The 20,557-nt window shown below is 37.9% G+C and overlaps 1 protein-coding gene across 4 annotated transcripts in view; it reads right to left on the bottom strand.

Annotated features, from left to right (window-relative positions):
- LOC136831187 (uncharacterized) overlaps positions 1 to 20,557 on the bottom strand; it is a 238,456-nt gene that overhangs the window by 13,112 nt on the left and 204,787 nt on the right. For all 4 annotated transcript variants that reach the window (XM_067091168.1, XM_067091170.1, XM_067091169.1 and 1 more), the window contains exons 4-11: positions 12,009 to 13,973; positions 10,757 to 10,885; positions 8,048 to 8,183; positions 6,913 to 7,293; positions 5,150 to 5,239; positions 4,781 to 4,917; positions 2,509 to 2,626; positions 1,881 to 2,046 (exon numbers count right to left, since the gene is read on the bottom strand). In XM_067091168.1, coding sequence (XP_066947269.1) covers positions 1,881 to 2,046; positions 2,509 to 2,626; positions 4,781 to 4,917; positions 5,150 to 5,239; positions 6,913 to 7,293; positions 8,048 to 8,183; positions 10,757 to 10,885; positions 12,009 to 13,973 — 3,122 coding nt within the window. The remainder of the gene's footprint in view (positions 1 to 1,880; positions 2,047 to 2,508; positions 2,627 to 4,780; positions 4,918 to 5,149; positions 5,240 to 6,912; positions 7,294 to 8,047; positions 8,184 to 10,756; positions 10,886 to 12,008; positions 13,974 to 20,557) is intronic.

Below are 20,557 nucleotides of genomic sequence, written 5' to 3'. Positions count from 1 at the left end.
AGCAGTAAAAAATTTACAAAGCCCATAGCTTTTACTGTGCTTTTAACTGCATTCAATTCATTGTGAAGCACTGGACTTACAATGGTCCTAGCTGGTCCTCAGTGCCTAAATCTGAACAAACTAGAATCTACACAACATGAGGATGAATGTATATCACTGTACTTTGACATAACTGTAGTCTTGCCATTCTAGAGAAGACAATTTTTACAGATAAAATTTGCCAACATAATTAGTTCAAAACTCTGATTCTACCCTGTATTTAAAGGTTCAAATTTGATTCTAGCCTATTTAAGGAAGCTTTCACTTAAACTCTGTCCATTTTTTTAAGCTTTTATGAGTGTTTAGTCAATATCCCAGAACATGTAGTCCTATTTTCACTACCTTACTTATCACCATTTAGGATGCTGAACAAACTTTGATCAGAAAATCTCCTTTTGAGCTTTCAACTCGGGTGAGCTAAAAAGGACTGTCAACCACAGATTTGGCATCCAAATTTGCCAACAAATTATGAATCCACAAGAAATATAAATGACAGAAGACATAAGGAATTCAAACAAAAATATATGGAATAGCAAGAGCATCACCAGCAGAGGCACAGGATTCAAATAAATGCTAAAGGAAATATTGGCTATTGTAGAAATAAAAAGAAGAAGCAAATGTAATAAGCACAGCTAAATGCATCCTTGGTTTACTAAAAAGAGAAATAGCTTAGTAACAACGAAGAACAGACAATGGGGTGAACTATGCAAATTTACTAACAATAATAGTAACAAGACCTTTAGAGTGAGTAACAGTATGACTAAAATAAACCTTTTCTAAAGGAGTATTTTACAAAAGACCTTTAGAGTAAGTAAAAGCATGATTAAAAGCAACCTTTTCTACAAAGTGAATATGTTATGCAATCTACACAACACCTGGTCAAGTCATTCAAAGCAGCTTTAAGGTGTCATTCACCTTTTATAAAATGGAAACAAAAAAATGAGGGGGCACGTGTCCCTCTCAATATATAAGTATACGTACATAGGAATACTGTATTTGTTTTACTAAATTTAAAAGTTCAAAGAGAATAATCCTCCAAATTATACTAAAAATATACTAAACATTTTTCTAAAAACTGAATGATTCATTGCTTGAAGACAGAAAACAAAACATACCAGGAACTTTCAAAGTATAAGCTAATTACTTAGGAATTAAATTATAAATATTTTATACTTCAATTAATTATGGTACAACTGAGTATAAGCTTGCAAATGTTCCACTAAAATTTTTCTTGAGAGATTAAGTATTTCTGGTAATAATTATGTATTTATAATAGTTAGACAACACCTCTTTTATATAAATCTTAAAGCAAATATTTTGTAATTCCAGAAGTAATAAAACTGCAACTGCATTAAAGTTAATCATTCTGTCAAGGTTAGTACAAAGTACTTTAATCCACAAAAAAATGAGACCTTCACACGGGAATGAGAGTTGTTTGAACAGTACACTGTACTGCCCAATTTTCATGCTGATTTTGAAGCCTATGCTGAAAAGCTTCGACAAATACCTAACAACATCCTGTCATTATAAGTGATGACTCTGGTAACAGGACACACAAATCAAAGCAGCCCAATGAAAGGGTGGCTTTGCAGGGAGTCCAAAATTACGCAAAAGGACACATGATAAAAAAATAAGCAACCAATGGAGAGATAAAAAATAAAAAAACTGGCAATGCACTTCCTTGTAAAAATTACTCTTCCCAAGGATATACAGCAGTACTTCGGCTACGAAAATTAAATAGCACGGAAGATAAACACACAGTGACTCGACACCCTGATAAAATATGAATGAAAATTCCATGCAGCTCAACCAGGTGCCACAATGGGCAATGAATGACTCACCAGAATACGACGGCAAAGTCGATGGCCTGCGAGCCTGACTACCACGCTTCCTGGCCCAGGTGGGACAGAGGCATGTCAAGACCTCCTTCCTGATATTTCGATTATAAAGCCCGTACACGATGGGATAAAACACACTTGCCGTGAATAATAGAAGTGTGCATGTTACCTGCGAATCAGTTGAGATTAAATCATTGCTGAAATAACTGGAGTTATAGAATCCTAATTCATCACAAGTAATCTTTACAAGTATTCTTATTACACAAGTATTTTTTTATTTTTATGAAACTTCAACTAGGATATGCTAGGAAAAATTAATTCAAAATCAAATATCAAGAATTGACAATCCCAGGATATAAAACCCATGATTATATAAAAAAAAAATGCTTTAGAGTACATGTGCAATATAACTGCCAGAATTTACCAGTGCTCTAAAACTAATATTAGTGTTGATTTACTTTTTGAAACCAAATGTTTTATACTAAAATAAAACTTCAAAATGCCAAAAATATGAATCTTGTATTATATACTTATTAAAACCAAAGTTTTTATACTAAAAAATGAACACTTGAAAATGCCAAAAATATTATACCACAACTTCTTTGATAAATAAAAATTGTGTAACACTAACCATAACCCATGGAGGCAGGGACTGAAGGCGTCCACGACCCAAAATGGCTTCAGCAATTGCCATGCAAGTATATGGACCCCAGGTTACTAGGTGAGCTCCCATTACGACAAAGACAGTCCTGTATCAAAGATGAAATAAATCTATAGTGCCAGTAAAAAGACCAATATCTGTGAAACCAGTTAAATACCTGAACGACAGCAATAAACCCTTACAATGACAGATGGTTTTGTTGAAGCCACATGGCTTCACCAAAGAATATTTTATGTTGAAGCCATGTGATGGGAGAGAGGGGGCTCTTCAATCAGGGAATCTTTTCCCTAACTTCAAATCTATATTTTGTTCTAAACTCTCTCATTATCGCTTCAACCTGTTAAATTTTGTTAGCTTTCTTTTGTCTTGCTGTTACACCACTCCAACAAATTCTTCACTGTCTTATCTCACAAGGGTACTATTGCTGGGATTGGGGCCCATTTTCAAAACCAATAATAGTAGATGCAGTTGTGCTATCAGTTACACAATGTCTGGACCTGAGAAGCATCAGTAAGCCAGTCATATTGGTATCTCAAGGGTGGGACTTTTAGAACTGGCCCATTGATTCCAGGGGTGGGCAGGTCTCTGAGGATAGGATTCCTGGCACAGAGTCCAGTTTGGCAGCTACGATCATTAGAATGGGGATGATTGCATTTATGCAATGGTCTCAGTCCTATCAAGCTGGCTTGGCCTACACTTGAGCCACCTTAATCATGTTGGTGCCATCCCTTTTGGGGGTAGGGTGGAGAGCGATTTGGGAGTCGCCTCTTACTGGTGTCATTTTTACATAAATATATTAACTGCATCCAAATTACCCCATAGCGTAGAATTAAAAACAGTAAACAGAAGGTATACTTTTGAGAAGCTGCCCCTAGGAATTTAGAAAGGTATCACCCAGGCAAATCTGAAGAATTAATTTCCAGTATTATTAATAAAATCTGGGAAATGAGGGTGCTATCAAAGACCTGAATAATTGTGCTGGCCATCCCTGTCAAAAAGTCAAATAAGGATGTCTCACTACCCTGCAGTTACAACAACAGCTTTCACCAACTGTATCTGTAAGCTGGAGATAAAAAAATGATTAGCACCAGGCTAGGATGGCACCTGGCAACGAAAAATCTGCCCTCACCTTTTCAGTTGGGCTTCACGAAAAGCTGATCTACTCTAATATCTCCTGCTCAAGCTATTAAACCAAATCAGCAAGAATTTGCTAAGCACAACGTCAAACTATAGGGGTTCTTTTCGATTTGGAAAATGAACATACGACACCACAGGTGTTTTGGTATTATAAAACAATGATTTAACATGGGTTTAAAAGTAAATATGATAAGATTTAACAGTTTTTATCAGAGATAGATAAGGAGTTGGGAATTACACAATCTAATAGTTTTCTATGCACAGAACCAACAAAACAATCCAAACCCACTATTAAATAGAAATATTTTACCCTGCGCAAAAAGAGTCACATTTTTAAATACGACTTTGGATGAAAGGCTGCTATGATCAAGCCAGACAGATCAACTGAAACTGAAGGTAAAAAAAAATCACTAAATATCTTAAACGGTCATATCGGGATTTAACTGAGGTATTGATAGAATATCTGCACAGAGATTGGTTTCAGCACTTGGCCTCAGGGTCTAAACCTCAATAAAATGAAATTGCAATAAACATTTGTATAATACTGTATTACAAAACCACAAAGTATTAAAAATTTTCACATATTAATCAAGTATAACTTAGTTAAAATCTAACATCTCTATAAAAGCACTGATGTTTTTATTACCTTTATTAGTTGGCCCTAAGTGTGAGAATGGTCAAATTAGTTCTGCCCTAAGTGTGATAATGGTCAAAAGCACTTTAGTGCCTCACAGACCAGCTTCAGGTAATGTTCCTTGTATTTAAAAAGTAATCACTAGTACTATGTTGGATTCGAAAAAAAAATTCAGGCAATGTGCCTTGCATTTAAAAAGTAATCACTAGTACTATGTTGGATTCGAAAAAAAAAATCAGGTAATGTGCCTTGCATTTAAAAAGTAATCACTAGTACTATGTTGGATTCTGGTCAGGTAATGTTCATTGTATTTAAAAGTAATCACTAGTACTATGTTGGATTCGAAAAAATCAGGGGTTTTTGAAAGCAGACGCTGGTCTAGGGGGATCATTCAAGTGCAGTATACTGTTTCAATATAAGTGCCATAAATATTTTACAAGGAACTGGGTAAAAATACTTGGGCAGACTTACCAAAATCCTTTGCTTGGGGAGCCCTCCCAACTCCAGGAAGGCCGACGAGTCCCAAGACTCAATTTTTTTAGCGTGTGTCGAACACTGAAGGTGCTCTGTACGCGGCGAAGGCAGGGCCGTGGAGGCTGCTGTGGAACCTAGAGTGATCAGAAAGGGAAACGTTAGACTCATAACAACGAATTTCTTGCCTAATACTTTCAAATGCTGTCATTTTTTGATATACTACTCTGGAGTCAATCAGAAATCATCTACAACTTCTTTTGAAAGGAGCATTATTAATCATTAAAATGTTAGTGAAAACCAATTACAGTCTGAAAGTCTTGCTTTTTCAAGTGGTCTTTCTGCAAGACCAAGAGCCTTCTTCCTTACCTGACAGAGGGAGCGGGACCTGCCAAAATCACCAAGTTTTCGTTTTGGTTTGTGAGTTGGATCATTGGTGTTAGTAGCAGAGTCAACTGCCTGCAAGTACACACAAGGGTTGAAAAAAAAATTGTGAATCATGCAGTGGAATTATGCTGCCTAGATCATCGTACTTTGAACGTTTGCTGGAACTTTGTATTAAAATCATATCATGAGTTTATGTTTAAATATGTTATTTGATGTAAAAAATTATATTCAATTTTAAGCAAAAATAAAAGAATGTGTACCTAATATTGTAAAGTTTAAAACAACAATCATGCTTGTTATTTAACAATCAGGGTACAGTTTTCGTGTGCTTTTGTAAACAAATATCAATATTGTATGGGATTAACACATGCATTTTCGTTATGACTTCACTCTACACTAATGAAAAATATGTTAAGCTCTGCATCCTGTTTGGGAATCCAGCGCAGCATAAATTTCATGATACACTTACGCCAAAAGTTATAATTGCCATGAACGGCAGGTATTTTCCATCCTACTTGCTAAAATATGCATCATATGGGTGGTTTCAATCTTCAGTTTAAACTAGCTGGTCATCCAAAGTAAGAAAGAGCCTGTGATTCGATTGCAGCCCACTTTGCTGTATTAAGACCATTCGTATATTTTTTGAACAGACCTTTTTAAACGCTAAGATAGAAACTAGATATATGTGCTCCTAAAATGAAGTAAAAAAAAGACCCTAACCGTTTCTCTTCACCAAATTTCAAACAAATATACCTCAAAATAAAACCGTCTTTAGTGCAGAGAAGTAATTTTTTTTCTGACACTGTTTATGAGTGAACAGAAACATCAGCTATCAACTGTATGAAAAAAAGCAGTCTTACTGTAAAGATAAAACTGGGACTGAACGCTAAACTCAGAGGAAATCCACAGACGCTGCTGACAGTCTTGTTTAAGACTGTAACTAGAAACAGGGTTGCCACCTCGAGCTCAAAAAATACAGAACGTAGTTGTATAAGGAGGAACAGTTCAGGCGAGCGGAGATGGCCCTTTCATCTAGGACAATCTGATGCTAATGCAGTTAACATGAGGTGAGGAACTGGAAATCACCTAGTTATCTGTGAAGTGACAAGTCTATAGAAATTCAAAACTAAATGAAATGCTGTGACATATTAATGAAATATATATATATATATATATATATATATATATATATATATATATATATATATATATATATATATATATATATATACCATAAAGTTTATTTTACTCCGTCAGAACTATACAAAATAAAATGCAGGATTTATTTCTGCTAAACTACAATAGCCATTGAAAAATAACATCATACCAATTTTCAGTGAATCAGAATAGACTATGGATATCGGTCATTCCCAGGTTTCCTACTTTTCCCATGAATATTTTGTGTTGTTCCTTACTGCGGCAAGAAGCCTTTTATCCTTTGCAATGGTTGCGAGAAAGTCAGCAAACTCCATTCAATTTGAACAAGGAGTTCGGATTTAATGAGCTCAGTGGAGCAATTCCTGATGTCAATCCACTTGTTTTGCATAATTGAGAACGTAATTTTAAAATAATGATGTTCAGACAGCCAAGTACAGAACAAATAGCGTTCTGTATTGGTTCAATACAGAACCGCAACATCTCACTCTCAAACAGAACAAATCTGTATTTTACAGAACTGAACAAACTTAAAACCTATCAGTTGTAGGGCACTTAAAACCCAATTCAAAGGAGACCCAACGACTCACCCTTAGCATGCCACTGACGCTATAGCTGCGACAAGGTATTCCATCCAAGCGGGAGTCCAAAACCCCACTCGACGCCCCCGAATTTTTGACTAGATGATGACCAGCTCCGTTCCAATGACTAGCGTGGCTCCCCGGCGGACAGTGGGCCTGACTGCCTAGGGAGGAGTTAGTTAGGTTCCCAAAGGACGACAGCTTCCTTAACGTAGGGCTGGATGGGCGAGGCGACGGCATTTTCGCTCCCAGAGGGGGCGAGGTTAGGTGCGCCACGCTCAAAGGGAATGGGAATCCGTCAAGGCAGGCTGCTGTCGGGTCAGGGGTGTTTGGGGGCGAAGTTTCGGCCATCTTTCCCACGCGGATCCTCCTGCACTTGTTACGAGCAACCTGGAAGGAGAATAATGAGGTCTTTAAGTAGTTCTTGTAGTTTCTACTGTAAAGCTAACCCACACTGTTTGCAATACATAAATGGGCCAATGCCAACTTGGGAGGGGGTAACGAGGTCTCAAAGTGGTTCTTTTAGTCTATCTGTACTGTAAAGCTATCTCAGACGGTTTGCATTCCAAAATGGCCAATGCCAACTTGGAAAGCAGAATAATGAGGTCTCAAAATGGTTCTTGTAGTCTAAATATATACTGTACAACTAACTGATTGTTTGCAATACCCAAATAGGTCAATGCCAAACTGGGAAGAGGATAATGAGGTCTGAAAGTGGTTCTTGCAGTCTATATTTACTGTACAGCTAAATCACACTATTTTCAATACCAAAGCAGGCCAATGCCAACCTGAGAAGAGGATAATGAAGTCTCAAAAAGATTATTGCAGTCTATACTATATAGCTAACTCAGACTGCTTGCAATACAAAAATAGGCCGATGTCACAGTGCCATATTACGAGTGATAACCATGAACTTTGTGGACAAAGTTCTCCTTTAATAAATCCACATTGCACTTTTGTAACAGTAAATCCTAATCCAAATCTATGGAATTTCAATTATTAATATTATATATACTACCTGTGGAGCATGCGCCGAAAAGCTTGTTTAAAACTTTACATACTGAACTATCCTGACGACTCGACACTTGCACGAATAATTGAGATTCTAAGATGTACTTCCGCCACAGAACGGTGTAATGCTTACCTGGAGTATATGATAATAGCAGACAGTCATGATGCTAAAGGGAATTAAAAAGACTGAAATGGTCCAAACGGCTGTGTAAGAAGGGGATTCCCCCCAAGCCACGCCGCATCTGCCATAGGGCTCACGACGCTCGTACCTAGAAATAAAAGAATAGACCAAGAATTAAAATGTGCATCATTATTAATTAGGCAGTATCATTATTGGTGAATTTATAAGGCAACAATTTATTCATCGAGGTTGGTGATACCGGAGTATTTTACTTTTGTGACTGGCCAGACATTTTGAAAAACAACAGGGTGAACTTAAAAAAAAAAACTTCTGGAAGATAACGTAGAAATACTTTGAAATGTATTAACTTCCTGTTAACCTTTATGATAAACGTCATAATATGTATTTGCCGACATGACCACTAAATAGGTGGTAATTACTGAAGGCTGGTATTTGTAGCACATGAACACTACAGTTTTAACGGTCTATTGACCTTTGCTCTTGCCAAATTTATTCCGAATGCTGTGTACAAATAATGACATTCAAATTTGCTGTAAGTATAATTACAGCAATGTTAATCACACTAAACTTTAATGTCAGTTTTATATAGTATTACATTTATAATAAATTTAGCAAGAGATACGGTCTAGTGACTTAAAACAGCACAGGTGTTTCTCTGCTACAAATGCCAGACCTCGGTTAACTTTTATTTAGTGGTCATTTGGGCAAAAACATGCTACGTTCATCATTGAGGTTAACTAGATGTAAATGCATTTCTAAGTATTTCTACTTGACCTCCATGAAGTTATCTGTAACCTCACCTAGTTAATATGTTACAATGTTTGCAAAGTAACAAACTTTAAGGACTCTGTTATTCCCAACCTTCCCGAATTAACTATGGTATCGCCGTATGTATTTATCAATAGACGCATTACTAATTTCACAAACCCCTATGTATCTCCCCAAAACGATTTAGACTATTACCAAACATGTCTAACTGCATCACACAGGAATTCCAATAGAAAAGAAAAGGTGGTTATGAGTTAATTGTTTTCATTTTCACATTAAGATGAAAAGGGCTTTCTATGTATCTGTAGATGGGTCACAGTGATACACGTTTAAACAAATCCTTTATTAAAAGTGGATGGTAATCCTCTAAACTTCATTTTGAATTAATTTTTAACTTAAAAGATGAAAGGGGATTTTTATGAATCGACAGGAGTGTTACAGCGATAAATGTTCAAGAATTCTTGGTGTTCCTTTGGCTTATTATCTAAGCGCTACCTACTCCGAGGCGCTAGTACTAAACAGGGTTATAGTAGAGTATTAGTCCTGGTACTAAACACCTATGGTAAATGTAAAGTAGACAGCCGCAGGGAGATATCGTTTATTAATATAATTTGTCGACCACACAATATAGAAATGGGTATATATAATACTTATGATCACCGAGGGGCTAGTACTAAACATGGCGTCCCAAGGAACTTCCGCATTGTTTAGTACTAGCACCTCGGAGTAGGTGACGCATAGACAACAAGCCAAAGTTGCACCAAAAACTCTGTATTAAAAGTGGTTGGCAATCTTCTTCACAACAAAAGTCTCTAGAATAAATGTTGTAAACAAAGACGACCTTTCATGACATATGCACATGAGTATTTAGCTTTTCCCTCTTTGCTGCAATACATATCTAAACTGCTACTAACGCGTGGGGCAAAATTTCAGTATAATTATGCACAAAACCAGTTATTAAAGCGTGAAATGAAAGGCCTACCGAATATGGCATTGAATGGGGCCACGTTTATGTAAGAGTCCTGTTAAACATTTGGCAGAAGAGCCGAGGGTTACAAGTACTTTAGGATTACTTATCTGCAATAAAAACTATGTAAATAGACGCTGCACTCTTAATAAAACGGCTACTGTGGACGGACAAACACGTATTCAACCGTTCCCCTACATGGACTTGAGTGCAGTATTCACAGCTTTTTTTTTTCTCCGCTGACCATTATGCATAAAGGCTTTTACTAAGGGTTCCTCTTAAAATGCAGCCTTTATCGGGTAATCTGTGTATGTTTTAAAGCTAGGTCTTTTTGAATGAACATTAAAAAGATACATAACTCAAAAACTGCTATTTTTCAGGAGAACCAGTTTAAAGTTTAAAACTCTCTATATTGTAACAGTGTCATGTCATGCCCTCTAGCGGTTAGTATTACAAATACAAATAAGACGTTTTTACCACAATATGGAACAAAGAACGGGCTACCTGTTGGTATCAGTAACTGAAAAATTTTTTTTTTTTTTTAATTGTGTCACTCTGATGGCAAATGAGCGATACATATATAAAGATGTCATATGAAAAAAATTGCTTATATGTTGAAATGATTTCACCATATATATACTGAGAACTGATTAGTGCTGATATGAGCAATAGCGCCTATGTCTCAGAAATCTCGAGAGCTTGCTTTGATGAGGAAAAAAAAAAAGTTTTTATAGCACTAGAAAAGTGACCCCCCCCAAAAAAAAAAATCTTTTGGAACAAGGAAGGCCAGGAGTGTACAATACAGACTAACACTGACCATCACAGGTATAACATTAGCAACATAAGCAGCTAGCCTAATAGTGGTTCTAGCAAGCTCACGAAAAAACTAAGACGCGGCGTTAGGTCCCACCCAGTGACGCTCTCAACACTAGGCGGAGTTCCGACAAAAAGCGGTAGTCACTCACCTTGCCCAGCCAAGCAACGGAGGTAATGCTGTCAATAATGCCTGACTCCAGCACCAAATGAGCATCAGGAGACACCTTCCCCTGGTGACCATAACGCCATAGACCAACGGCCGCACGATAGCCAAGTACCTGGGGTGGAAATAAAGGGTAAACAAATCTTTGGAAGATGGCGTTCTGTGAATTCTGATTTCTCGTCTTACGTAAGCAAGGACCCTGTAGTGTGGGTTTACCTAATGTTGGTACTATTCGACAATTTTATTAGTTTTATACCAAAATACATCATCTGATGATTCCAGTTATTAGTTAAATCGGATATGGACAGGAGTGGCTATTATTAAATTAATTTTCCTATTTTCTACTGTTTAAATGTTCTGGTATCTGGTTTCTGTGCGGAAATAGTTTCAATATATCTACACTGCACAGTGTGGAAAATTTGTGAATGAATGTGTGTATATATATATATATATATATATATATATATATATATATATATATATATATATATATATATATATATAGATATATATCACGTACACAAGTTCATATTTTTGCACACAAAGCAAGTCATGTTCTGATAACGAATTCTCATTCCCCTCAAATGTCACATGCTTAATCTGCTACGGACAATAGAAAAAAAAAAGTACCGACTCACATAAACAATGCGTGACATTCCGTACACAGTACAGAAGAATGCATTGTCCTCATTTATTCTTCACAAAACCTGAAATGTTACGCCCGTTATCATTCGGGGGATCTTCTCCTCCCCTACAGACAATGCTCGGTGAGTCATCACTTCTACCAAGTATGTCAACCACCCTCCCTACCAAGGTAAAGGGAGGGGTCCTCCCAACCCTCTAGTCTTTGAGATAAAGTTCGGATCAATACATTCTCTACCAAGTCTCCCGTATCTCTTCTCAATTCTAGTACTAGGTTTGAAAAAGCTAGTTTTCCTGTATATAAGATTTCGTTATATATTAATGGTATACATTTCACTGTGTTATAAACACGGGTCACTTCTCAAGTTCACTTTGTTGCTCAGAATCCAAATATGATAAGTTTTGCTTCTATTACAAGTCTTATTATCATGTTCTATCAAGGTTTGTCTTAGACCCTTAGTGCAGAGTGACCACCATGGCCTTATGATCTCAGTCCATGCAGTTTTCTACCACTCTGCTCCATTTTTCACTCCAGTGACATTTTCCCCCACTTTAAAATACCAATAACCTTGTTAAGTAAGGATTTTACAACTTACCTGTCAATGGCAATAACAGCCACAGTCAACGCAGAAGCTGCTGTTACTAGGTTTGTGAAAAATGCAGCTCCCTGGCAGAGTATTCGCCCACCTTCCCACCGGTCGGTCTCCCATTCCACACCTCCGTAAACCTGTTGAACCTCCTCCACGTCCTTTCTCCCTTCGTCTTGCACCTCTGCATTCAACTCCTGGACGTTTAAAGGTTCTCCTTGCTGGTGACCGGCAAGTACTCGCTCCTGCTGGAGTTGGTCATTCTTCTTGGGACGAGTGAAATTAGCCTGTAGGCGGTCTTCACTGCTTTTCTTTTCAGAGCTCAGGTTAAGGGCTGAGGCCTTAGGCCCACTGAGCTCTTCCAGCTGGCTGTCAGAATCTGACTGCTGGTTTCTTTGGCGTGCATTGTGATGTGTTACCTTCACCTGTATGTGTTGCTGCTGGTGAGGTTCTTCCTGGTTGACAACGACGACGACCATTTGCTGCTTTCCCGCCTGCTCTTCTTCTTCCAGTTCCTGGACACCTCGGACGATAATAACGTGTTCTCTTTTGCCCCCTTCCTGCTGCTGCTCTATTCTTACCCGTACTTTCTCCCTCAAGTGGCCCACTCCACTGCTGTTTTGCTGCGGATGATGATCACCCTGTTCGCCTTTCAACCCCTCCACATTCTCATTTCTGTTATTATCCTCTTCCCACTCTGGGTTCCTCACACCGACAACCAACGATTCCCTTTCTGATCTTAACAGTTCTGTGTCACCCTCCTTTCTTTTATCACTGTCATTCTTCTTTACAAAAACAACCCCACTGCCCTGAGCATCATCCCTGTTTCTCCTTAACCTTTGTTTGCGATGCTGGTAATGGCGCGTCCCCTGTTTTCGTCTTCTGTTTGGTGGGTGTCTCGCTCGTTCCTCCATGTGAACAGCCAGCCCACTGTCATTTTCATATTCTGTGTAATCTTGCGGAAATTTGTCAGCAGCCTGCAGTTCTCCACCACCTTCTTCAAATACTTCTTGTGGCGAGACCTTGCTTCTGTCTCTCAGCTTAGTTTTGCTTTTCACATGTGGCGAAATACTCTGTGGTACCACTATTTTTCCTTCGCTTCTCACAAATGCTAAAACACCTTTGTCCAGACGTGTATTTTCATTGGTCGATGATTTAACTCTTCGATCGTACTCTGAGAGCGATCTGATTTCCTTACCCTGAGTCTCTTGGTTTCTATTTTCTTTGGCATCTATTAAATGTGCAACGTCATCTCTGGAAATCATTTGCCTTTGAACATAACCTGCTGTTTCAGGTGTGATTTCACCATCTTCTGCACTTTCTCCGAACTTGTCCCTGAGGAGAGTGGTAGCCTGAAATTCTTTGCTTCTGATGGATTTCTGGTGATGGTCCAGTTCCTGCTGGTGCAAGTTTTGGGGTACAACTATTTCCTTCTGCCAAGACGAGGGGTGCGAATTTTGCAGTTCTTGTGACAAGACAGAGACGTCCCTATGGAGTGGCACGGCAGAGTCCATGACACTAGCAGAAACCTCTAGGTATATGGGCAGTTCTGTGGTGAAGAATTCAGGAATTGGGGTCGTGACTTCTTGGGTACCCTGTAAATGGGGAAAGGTCATGGGCTCATCACTGTAATCTTCCAGCAAAACAGTGGCACTGACACCGTTGCTGGGAATCAGGGAAGACTCTTCGTTGCTCTCCTGTGCAGAGGACGAGTTGGCGAGGCTGTGTGACGAGATGACAGATGCATTAGGCTGCTGCTGGGAGAGAGCTGCTGCATCAACATCGCTTCTCTTCAGCACGGGAATGGATTCAATTGTGTCATGGGAGGGTGAGATTCCAGAGTTGTTGAAATGGTGCTGCAAGGTTGGGGGCTGTTTGCTCGGGGATGCTGGTGTCATCAGGAGAGAGGTCACCATCCCGGGAAGTACAACCACCGTTAAGACTAGATTACTGCCCGTCAAGCTCAGAACCAGTCTGGAAAGAATGAAAAGAGGGCTGGTAAATTCACACAAATAAAAATGATAAGTCAAATAAACACCCAGTGCACTACTTTAGAGTATACATATAGCCAATAAGCTATATACAGTATATCTCTGAGTAGTGTATACACACATACACACACATATATATTCATATATATATATATATATATATATATATATATATATATATATATATATATATATATATATATATATACACACACACACACACACACGACCACCTTACTGACACGGACCTTACTGCCTATTTATCCAAACTGAATAACTTTTACCATAAAACATCTGCTACAAGATAATAAATCATACACAATACTTCCAAAGGATTATACTGACATCAAAATATTAAAAGTTCAAAGACGAAACAGGTGAATGTTCTATTCAAACGGACACGTACAGCCAGGGCAATCGCAAAAGGGGACATGCGCAGTAACCCCTTAATAGAAACCAAACCATATTCACATCACGAAATATTCCGCGTGATCAAGATACATTTTCAAAAGAGCTACGGACAACCTTTAGAACCTGAAGGCCAGCCTTGAACGAATCAAATGCGAGTCTATGGTTACACGGCACCAGCTGTCATCTTGCGGAAAAATAAGTGTGAATAGTATTCGTCCTTGTTCCAGATACTACACACACAAACACACACACACACACACACACATATATATATAGACTGTATATATATACATACATATATATATATATATATATATATATATATATATATATATATATACATATACATATATTATATTGTGTGTGTATGTATATATAAATAGATAGATAGATAGATAGATATCAACATCTCGACCCTCACACAGTTATACTGCAATGTTTAGTGACCCTTTTCAATAACTATTAAAGTGGTAATTAAAACTTGGGCATCATTGGAAAATAATAATAATAATAATAATAATAATAATAATAATAATAATAATAATATAATAATAATAATAAAATAACTAAAAAGTTTTAAGGGTCTAACTTCTTTACAACTTTGAATCGAGAGAGAGAGAGAGAGAGAGAGAGAGAGAGAGAGAGAGAGAGAGAGAGAGAGAGAGAGAGAGAGAGAGAGAGAGAGGCTTGTCTACATCTACGAAGCACAAAACCTATTTAACTTTTCCATTCGTGAATGAAGATAGGAGGCGAGACACTTCTGTACACTTGTCGAGAGGTCCATGAAAATACTAACATTTACCAAATTCGAGACAGATGTACAGTATATTCCCTTTGGACACTATGCACTATGTATACCAAGGTCCTTGCCATGTACGTAAGTATGCACGCATGCGTGTATTCACGGGTAACCTGAAATGCACATCTCGCAAACCGTTCCATCACTTCAAGACATCGATGTCAAAAGCTCAAAATTACACGTCTGTGGCCTGAACCAAGGTTCCCCATAAGGGGCTAGTGCCGTCAGGCATTACTAAAGGTTCTTTGCAGCGTCCCTTAGGCCCGTAGCTGCAACCCCTTTCATTCCTTTTACTGTACCTCCATTCATATTATCTTTCTTCCCTCTTGCTATCCACCCTCTCCTAACGATTATTTCATAGTGCAATTGCTCTGAGGTTTTCCTTCAGTAACACCTTGCAGACCAACTACTCTTAACTTCCTTTCCAGCGCTGAATGACCACATAGGTCCCAGTGCTTGGCCTTTGGCCTAAACTCTATTTTTTGACCAAGGTCGTTGAACGCTGCGTTTACTCATACGACAAAATGATGCATCAGCACGATTGCAGCTACAATGGCTATACGGCATTTATTTAAGAGGACTTAACTGTCTGTTCGTGGTCACACTCCCAGTGGGCCTTAATTCGGTGTGTGTGAGGGACGTTTCTAGAACTGAAGTATTCAGTCACGTTGTAACAAACTGCTTCTGAGAAAGCAGGTGGGGTGATTGCTAATATATAAGGTACGATCAATAGCGACTGCCAACAGTTAGCAAGCTCGTTATCAATAAATAATAAACTTGGTAATCAATGCTGTTCGTCATTTAACTGATTTGACTTCTAAATATTGAGAAAGCAGGTGGGGTGACTGCAAATCCTATAATACAAAGGGCACGACCAATAGCGACTGCCAACAGTTAGCAAGCTCGTTATAATAAACTTGGTAACCAACGGTATTCGTCATTTGACATCTAAATACTGACACATACATTTATTATAATAAATATATGAAAATATCTTAAAATCATTCTGATCCAGTCAGAATATTCTCCAAGGCATACGCAACAGCTCAGGGCTGGGAAACTGCCTAGTGATTTTGGAGGAATCTTACAAGTGTGAACAACCTTGGAGGCATTGCGCGAGGAGGTATTACTCACTAACGGCAATGTCATTCAATAGCATCATCATCTTAGCGACATGATGCCGACACTCAGGCAAAATCTGATTTGCAATTTCTATGCTGCAATTCAAGGTGTTAAAATATCTGAAACTGATTTATTTTTTCCCGCGGTCTAAAATTATCGTTATTTATGGACATGATATGTTTTATGAGTACTTCAGTTAATTCGTTTTTACTTCAGTTCTGGGAGGTAAATCGCTCATAGGAGAAATAAGATTTCTCTGATACTTACGTTTCATTTTAGGAATCTCAAACCTTAATAATAATTAATAACTTAAAAGTCTTAACATATAATAACAAGTATATACGCAGTGCCTATACTTCATGAGAGCCAAGGCGCCGTAGGGTGGTAGCGCCGTCAGTGCACCTCACGCGGTACACTGTAGGCATTACTCAAGGTTCTTTGCAGCGTTTCGGCACCTAGCTGCAACCCCTTTCATTCCTTTTACTGTACCTCCGTTCATATTCTCTTCATCCCATCTTACTTTCCACCTTCCCCTAAAAAAAGGCTTCATGGTGCAACTGCGAGGTTTTCCTCCTGTTACACCTTTCAAACTTTCTTTCTCAATTTTCCCTTCAGCGATGAATGATATCTTAGGTCCCAGCGATTGGCCTCTGACCTAAATTTTATATTCTGTTTTATTCTGAAAGACACACGGTACAATATCTTGAAATTATTCTCACACTCAAGCAATGAGCCTGTTTTTTTATATATATATATATATATATATAGTACTTTTACTTGCTTACGAGTTACGCTCTTTCCTTAAGGATACAATGTATGAACGGGAAAATCAAATTATAATGAAGAACACAGGATACATCAAAACCTTAGCGATGACTTTTTAAAAATTGCTAAACAAAACTTCCTTGCACTAAATAGAAAAAAAGCTACACGTAAAAAATTCCAAGGATAAAATAACTATGTTTTTTTTTTTTTTTTGAAAGGGTGCCAATGGTAGGAGCTTATCTAGACATCGGGCAAAACACCAATAAAATCAGCGCTTAAGCAAACGAATTCACTTCCACTTTCCACAAATATACACATTTCTTTTCAAAAGTAACACCGACTCACCTTGACTAGCGACTCCTAAGCCTCCGATGTCCTTTCTAACGATTCTCTCAATTCTCCATTAAAAAAAAAACTGTTTCCAAACTTCAAATAATCCACGGCGAACAGGTATCGCCATGTTGCGGTAATCTATTAACCATGTACCCCGTAGGGGGGGTAGAGCCATCAGTGCTCCTCACGCGGGTGCACTGTGGGCATTACTTAAGGTTCTTTGCAGCGTGCATTCGGCCCCTAGCTGCAACCCCTTTCGTTCCTTTTGTGCTGTGCCTCTCTCCCATCTCACTTCTCTCCCCTGACATTGATTCTGGTGCAACTGCTTCCTTTCAAACCTTTTTTACTGAATTTACGTTTCAGCGCTGAATGACCTTCCCAGTGCTTGGCCTCTGCAAATTCTGCAATTCAATTAACCATGCAATTTCTATCTATCTATCTATCTGGTACTGACACCTTTCAAACCTTTTACTGTCAATTTACGTTTCAGCGCTGAATGACCTCGTAGGTCCCAGTGCTTGGCCTCTGGCATAAATTCTATATTCAATTCAGTTAACCATGCATCTATCTATCTATCTATCTATCTGGTACTGATCAAAAGGCCTTCGGAAAGGTTAGTTTGGTAACCAAACTCTGCCAAAGTTACGACAGCGAAACCAAGGTTGCTGAGGCGGTTTGCAAATGGAAACATTAATCCTGTTTGAGAAAGGTTTCTCATGCTTATGCTCGGATTTGTAACAAAACAGCCACTCCTAATGAGAGGAGAGGGTTCAGAGAAGGAAAAATTGTCAGGGTGACTTCCAAATCTCACAGGAAAAATCATTTATAAATATTTATATGTCTCTGTCTATGGTAGGGAGAGACCCGACAAGTGGCGTCGCTATGGGGGGGTGCTTAGCCCCCCTCTGGCCGTACCCCCAGTTGAAATTCCCTTTGTAGCTAAACTATAGCTGAAAATTAAAACTTGACGATCGAAATTAAGCTAGGCTGAATATAAGGTTGTAAGGAAATTTACATTACAGTATTTGATAATTTGCATATAGTAAAAGTTGAAAATTAATTGAAAATTGAACTCTATAATTTCAAATACAGGTTTACTAATTACTGATACTATTATTTTCCTTCATTCGAGAATAGTACATTTTACTAATTACAGAACTGGTACATTAGTTTCGTGTCATTTTCTTTGGCGGCCCCCAAAAATATCTGGGCCCCACCTAAGCACCCGCCCACTGATGAAATGCCAGCTACGTCAATGGACCCGACGCCCATCAATTTTAATTATCGTGCCAACGTCATAAAGATAAGCCTGTGCATATATAACCCTGTTATAAAGTTCAAACTTAGACCTGGATATTGGTTTTGAAACTTACATGAAAATTATCCCACCTGTATCTTTTAGGTACATATTAGAAGATCCGCTACTAGCCATTAAAAACTTTTGAGAAACCCATCTGTTACAATAGATAATTGTTTTTAAAGCAAATGGAATTGATTATTAAATGTAATTTCTCATAGCCCAGGGCAAATGGTGGGAAAACGGAAGCAGAAAAGAAGTTCTCAACTTGTTACGCGTGGACGACTCCGTCAATGTACCGAGCAATTCAGGGATTACCGATCTGCAGAGTAAATGCGTGGAGAGGTGGACTAACAGGTGTTACTGGGTCCCCTGGATTGAGGAAGATAGGAAGAGCTGCAACGCATTGCATAACGTTTTTGTTCGTGTGATGAGCGCAGAGTTTTTAATATTTCTCTTTGATGAGAGGACGGGCGGTAGAGTAAAAACTGGATTTAAAATTCCTTTTTGATTTCTGTGTCATTAACCTTTTTTCAATTCATAACAAAGCAAATCATGTAGGTCATATAATCTTCATCCATATATGTATATATATATATATATACAGTATATATTATTTATATATATATATATATATATATATATATATATATATATATATATATATATATATATACAGATAAGTAAAGGACGACAGACAGTCGAAAGGCCTCGCAGCACTCCAGTGTTTCCCTTTCCTTCGTGGATTTTATCTTTGTTTATATATTCATCACGTTTCATATTTTCGTCACTCAGTTATACATATATATATGTGTATATATATACAATATATATATATATATATATATATATATATATATATATATATATATATATATATATATATATATAACGAGAGAGAGAGAGAGAGAGAGACGAACTTGAAATGAAGCAATTGTTATGCTTCTGTTGACGGCGTCCGTAAGATTCTACGTCTCAGTAATACGAGTAAAGGGGCCAAGGTTACAATGCAACTTGGTGCTGAGTATACAGTTACAGTGTCATCATTTCAAGTTGCTCAAAATAAAACTTTTCTACGTACTTACAGTACATTGCACTGGCTATCAAAAATTCATAAAATGAAAACCAGTATCAACATTACCCATGGAAATATGACCTCCATTTTTTTTTTCAAAGAATTCCAAAGATTCCTCTCGAATACTTTGGCAGTTCACTAGCTTTCATTACCCGTAGCATAAACCCAAGAAGTCCACTAGGAAATCGCTCAGATAATCAGATTGAAACCTGACATTCAAAATCTGACTCGGCAAAAATGAACCTAAAATCTTGATTCGGCAAAAATGAACCTAAAAATTCGCTAGTTCAATGTCGCAATCACTTCTAAGCGTTTAAAATGCCAAAAGAAGGATGACGGTGCTGAATGATGATAAATAAAAACACGACTGTCATGAACACCCGTCAACAGAATAAGTGAAGACAGTTTCGATTTGCCTGAACGTTCTGGGAACACTTTATAACCTGTCATCCAAAATTTCTAATTTCAAATCTCTTTCATGTCAAAGTTATGTAACTTACGGTAGGTTCCTTGGTGTAGCTCAGTGGTTCTCAAACGGTGGGGGGGGGGTAATTACCCCCGTGGGGGTAATGAACCAGTTTCTGGGGGTATAGTAACGAGGCACTTTGATATCAATTTGTAATCAAAGGAACAATGCTTTAATTTCAATTTTTGTGTCAAAAGAATAACGTCTAAAATCTAAATTCTTTATTTCTTAAGATTGAGTAAAAGTAAAATTAATTTCTTACATATAAAATGCATTGGAAATTAAGCATTCCAATACTT

Source organism: Macrobrachium rosenbergii, chromosome 48, assembly GCF_040412425.1.
Source record: "Macrobrachium rosenbergii isolate ZJJX-2024 chromosome 48, ASM4041242v1, whole genome shotgun sequence".
In the NCBI taxonomy this organism is placed as follows: domain Eukaryota; kingdom Metazoa; phylum Arthropoda; class Malacostraca; order Decapoda; family Palaemonidae; genus Macrobrachium; species Macrobrachium rosenbergii.
This window is presented reverse-complemented; position numbering and strand designations above follow the sequence as displayed.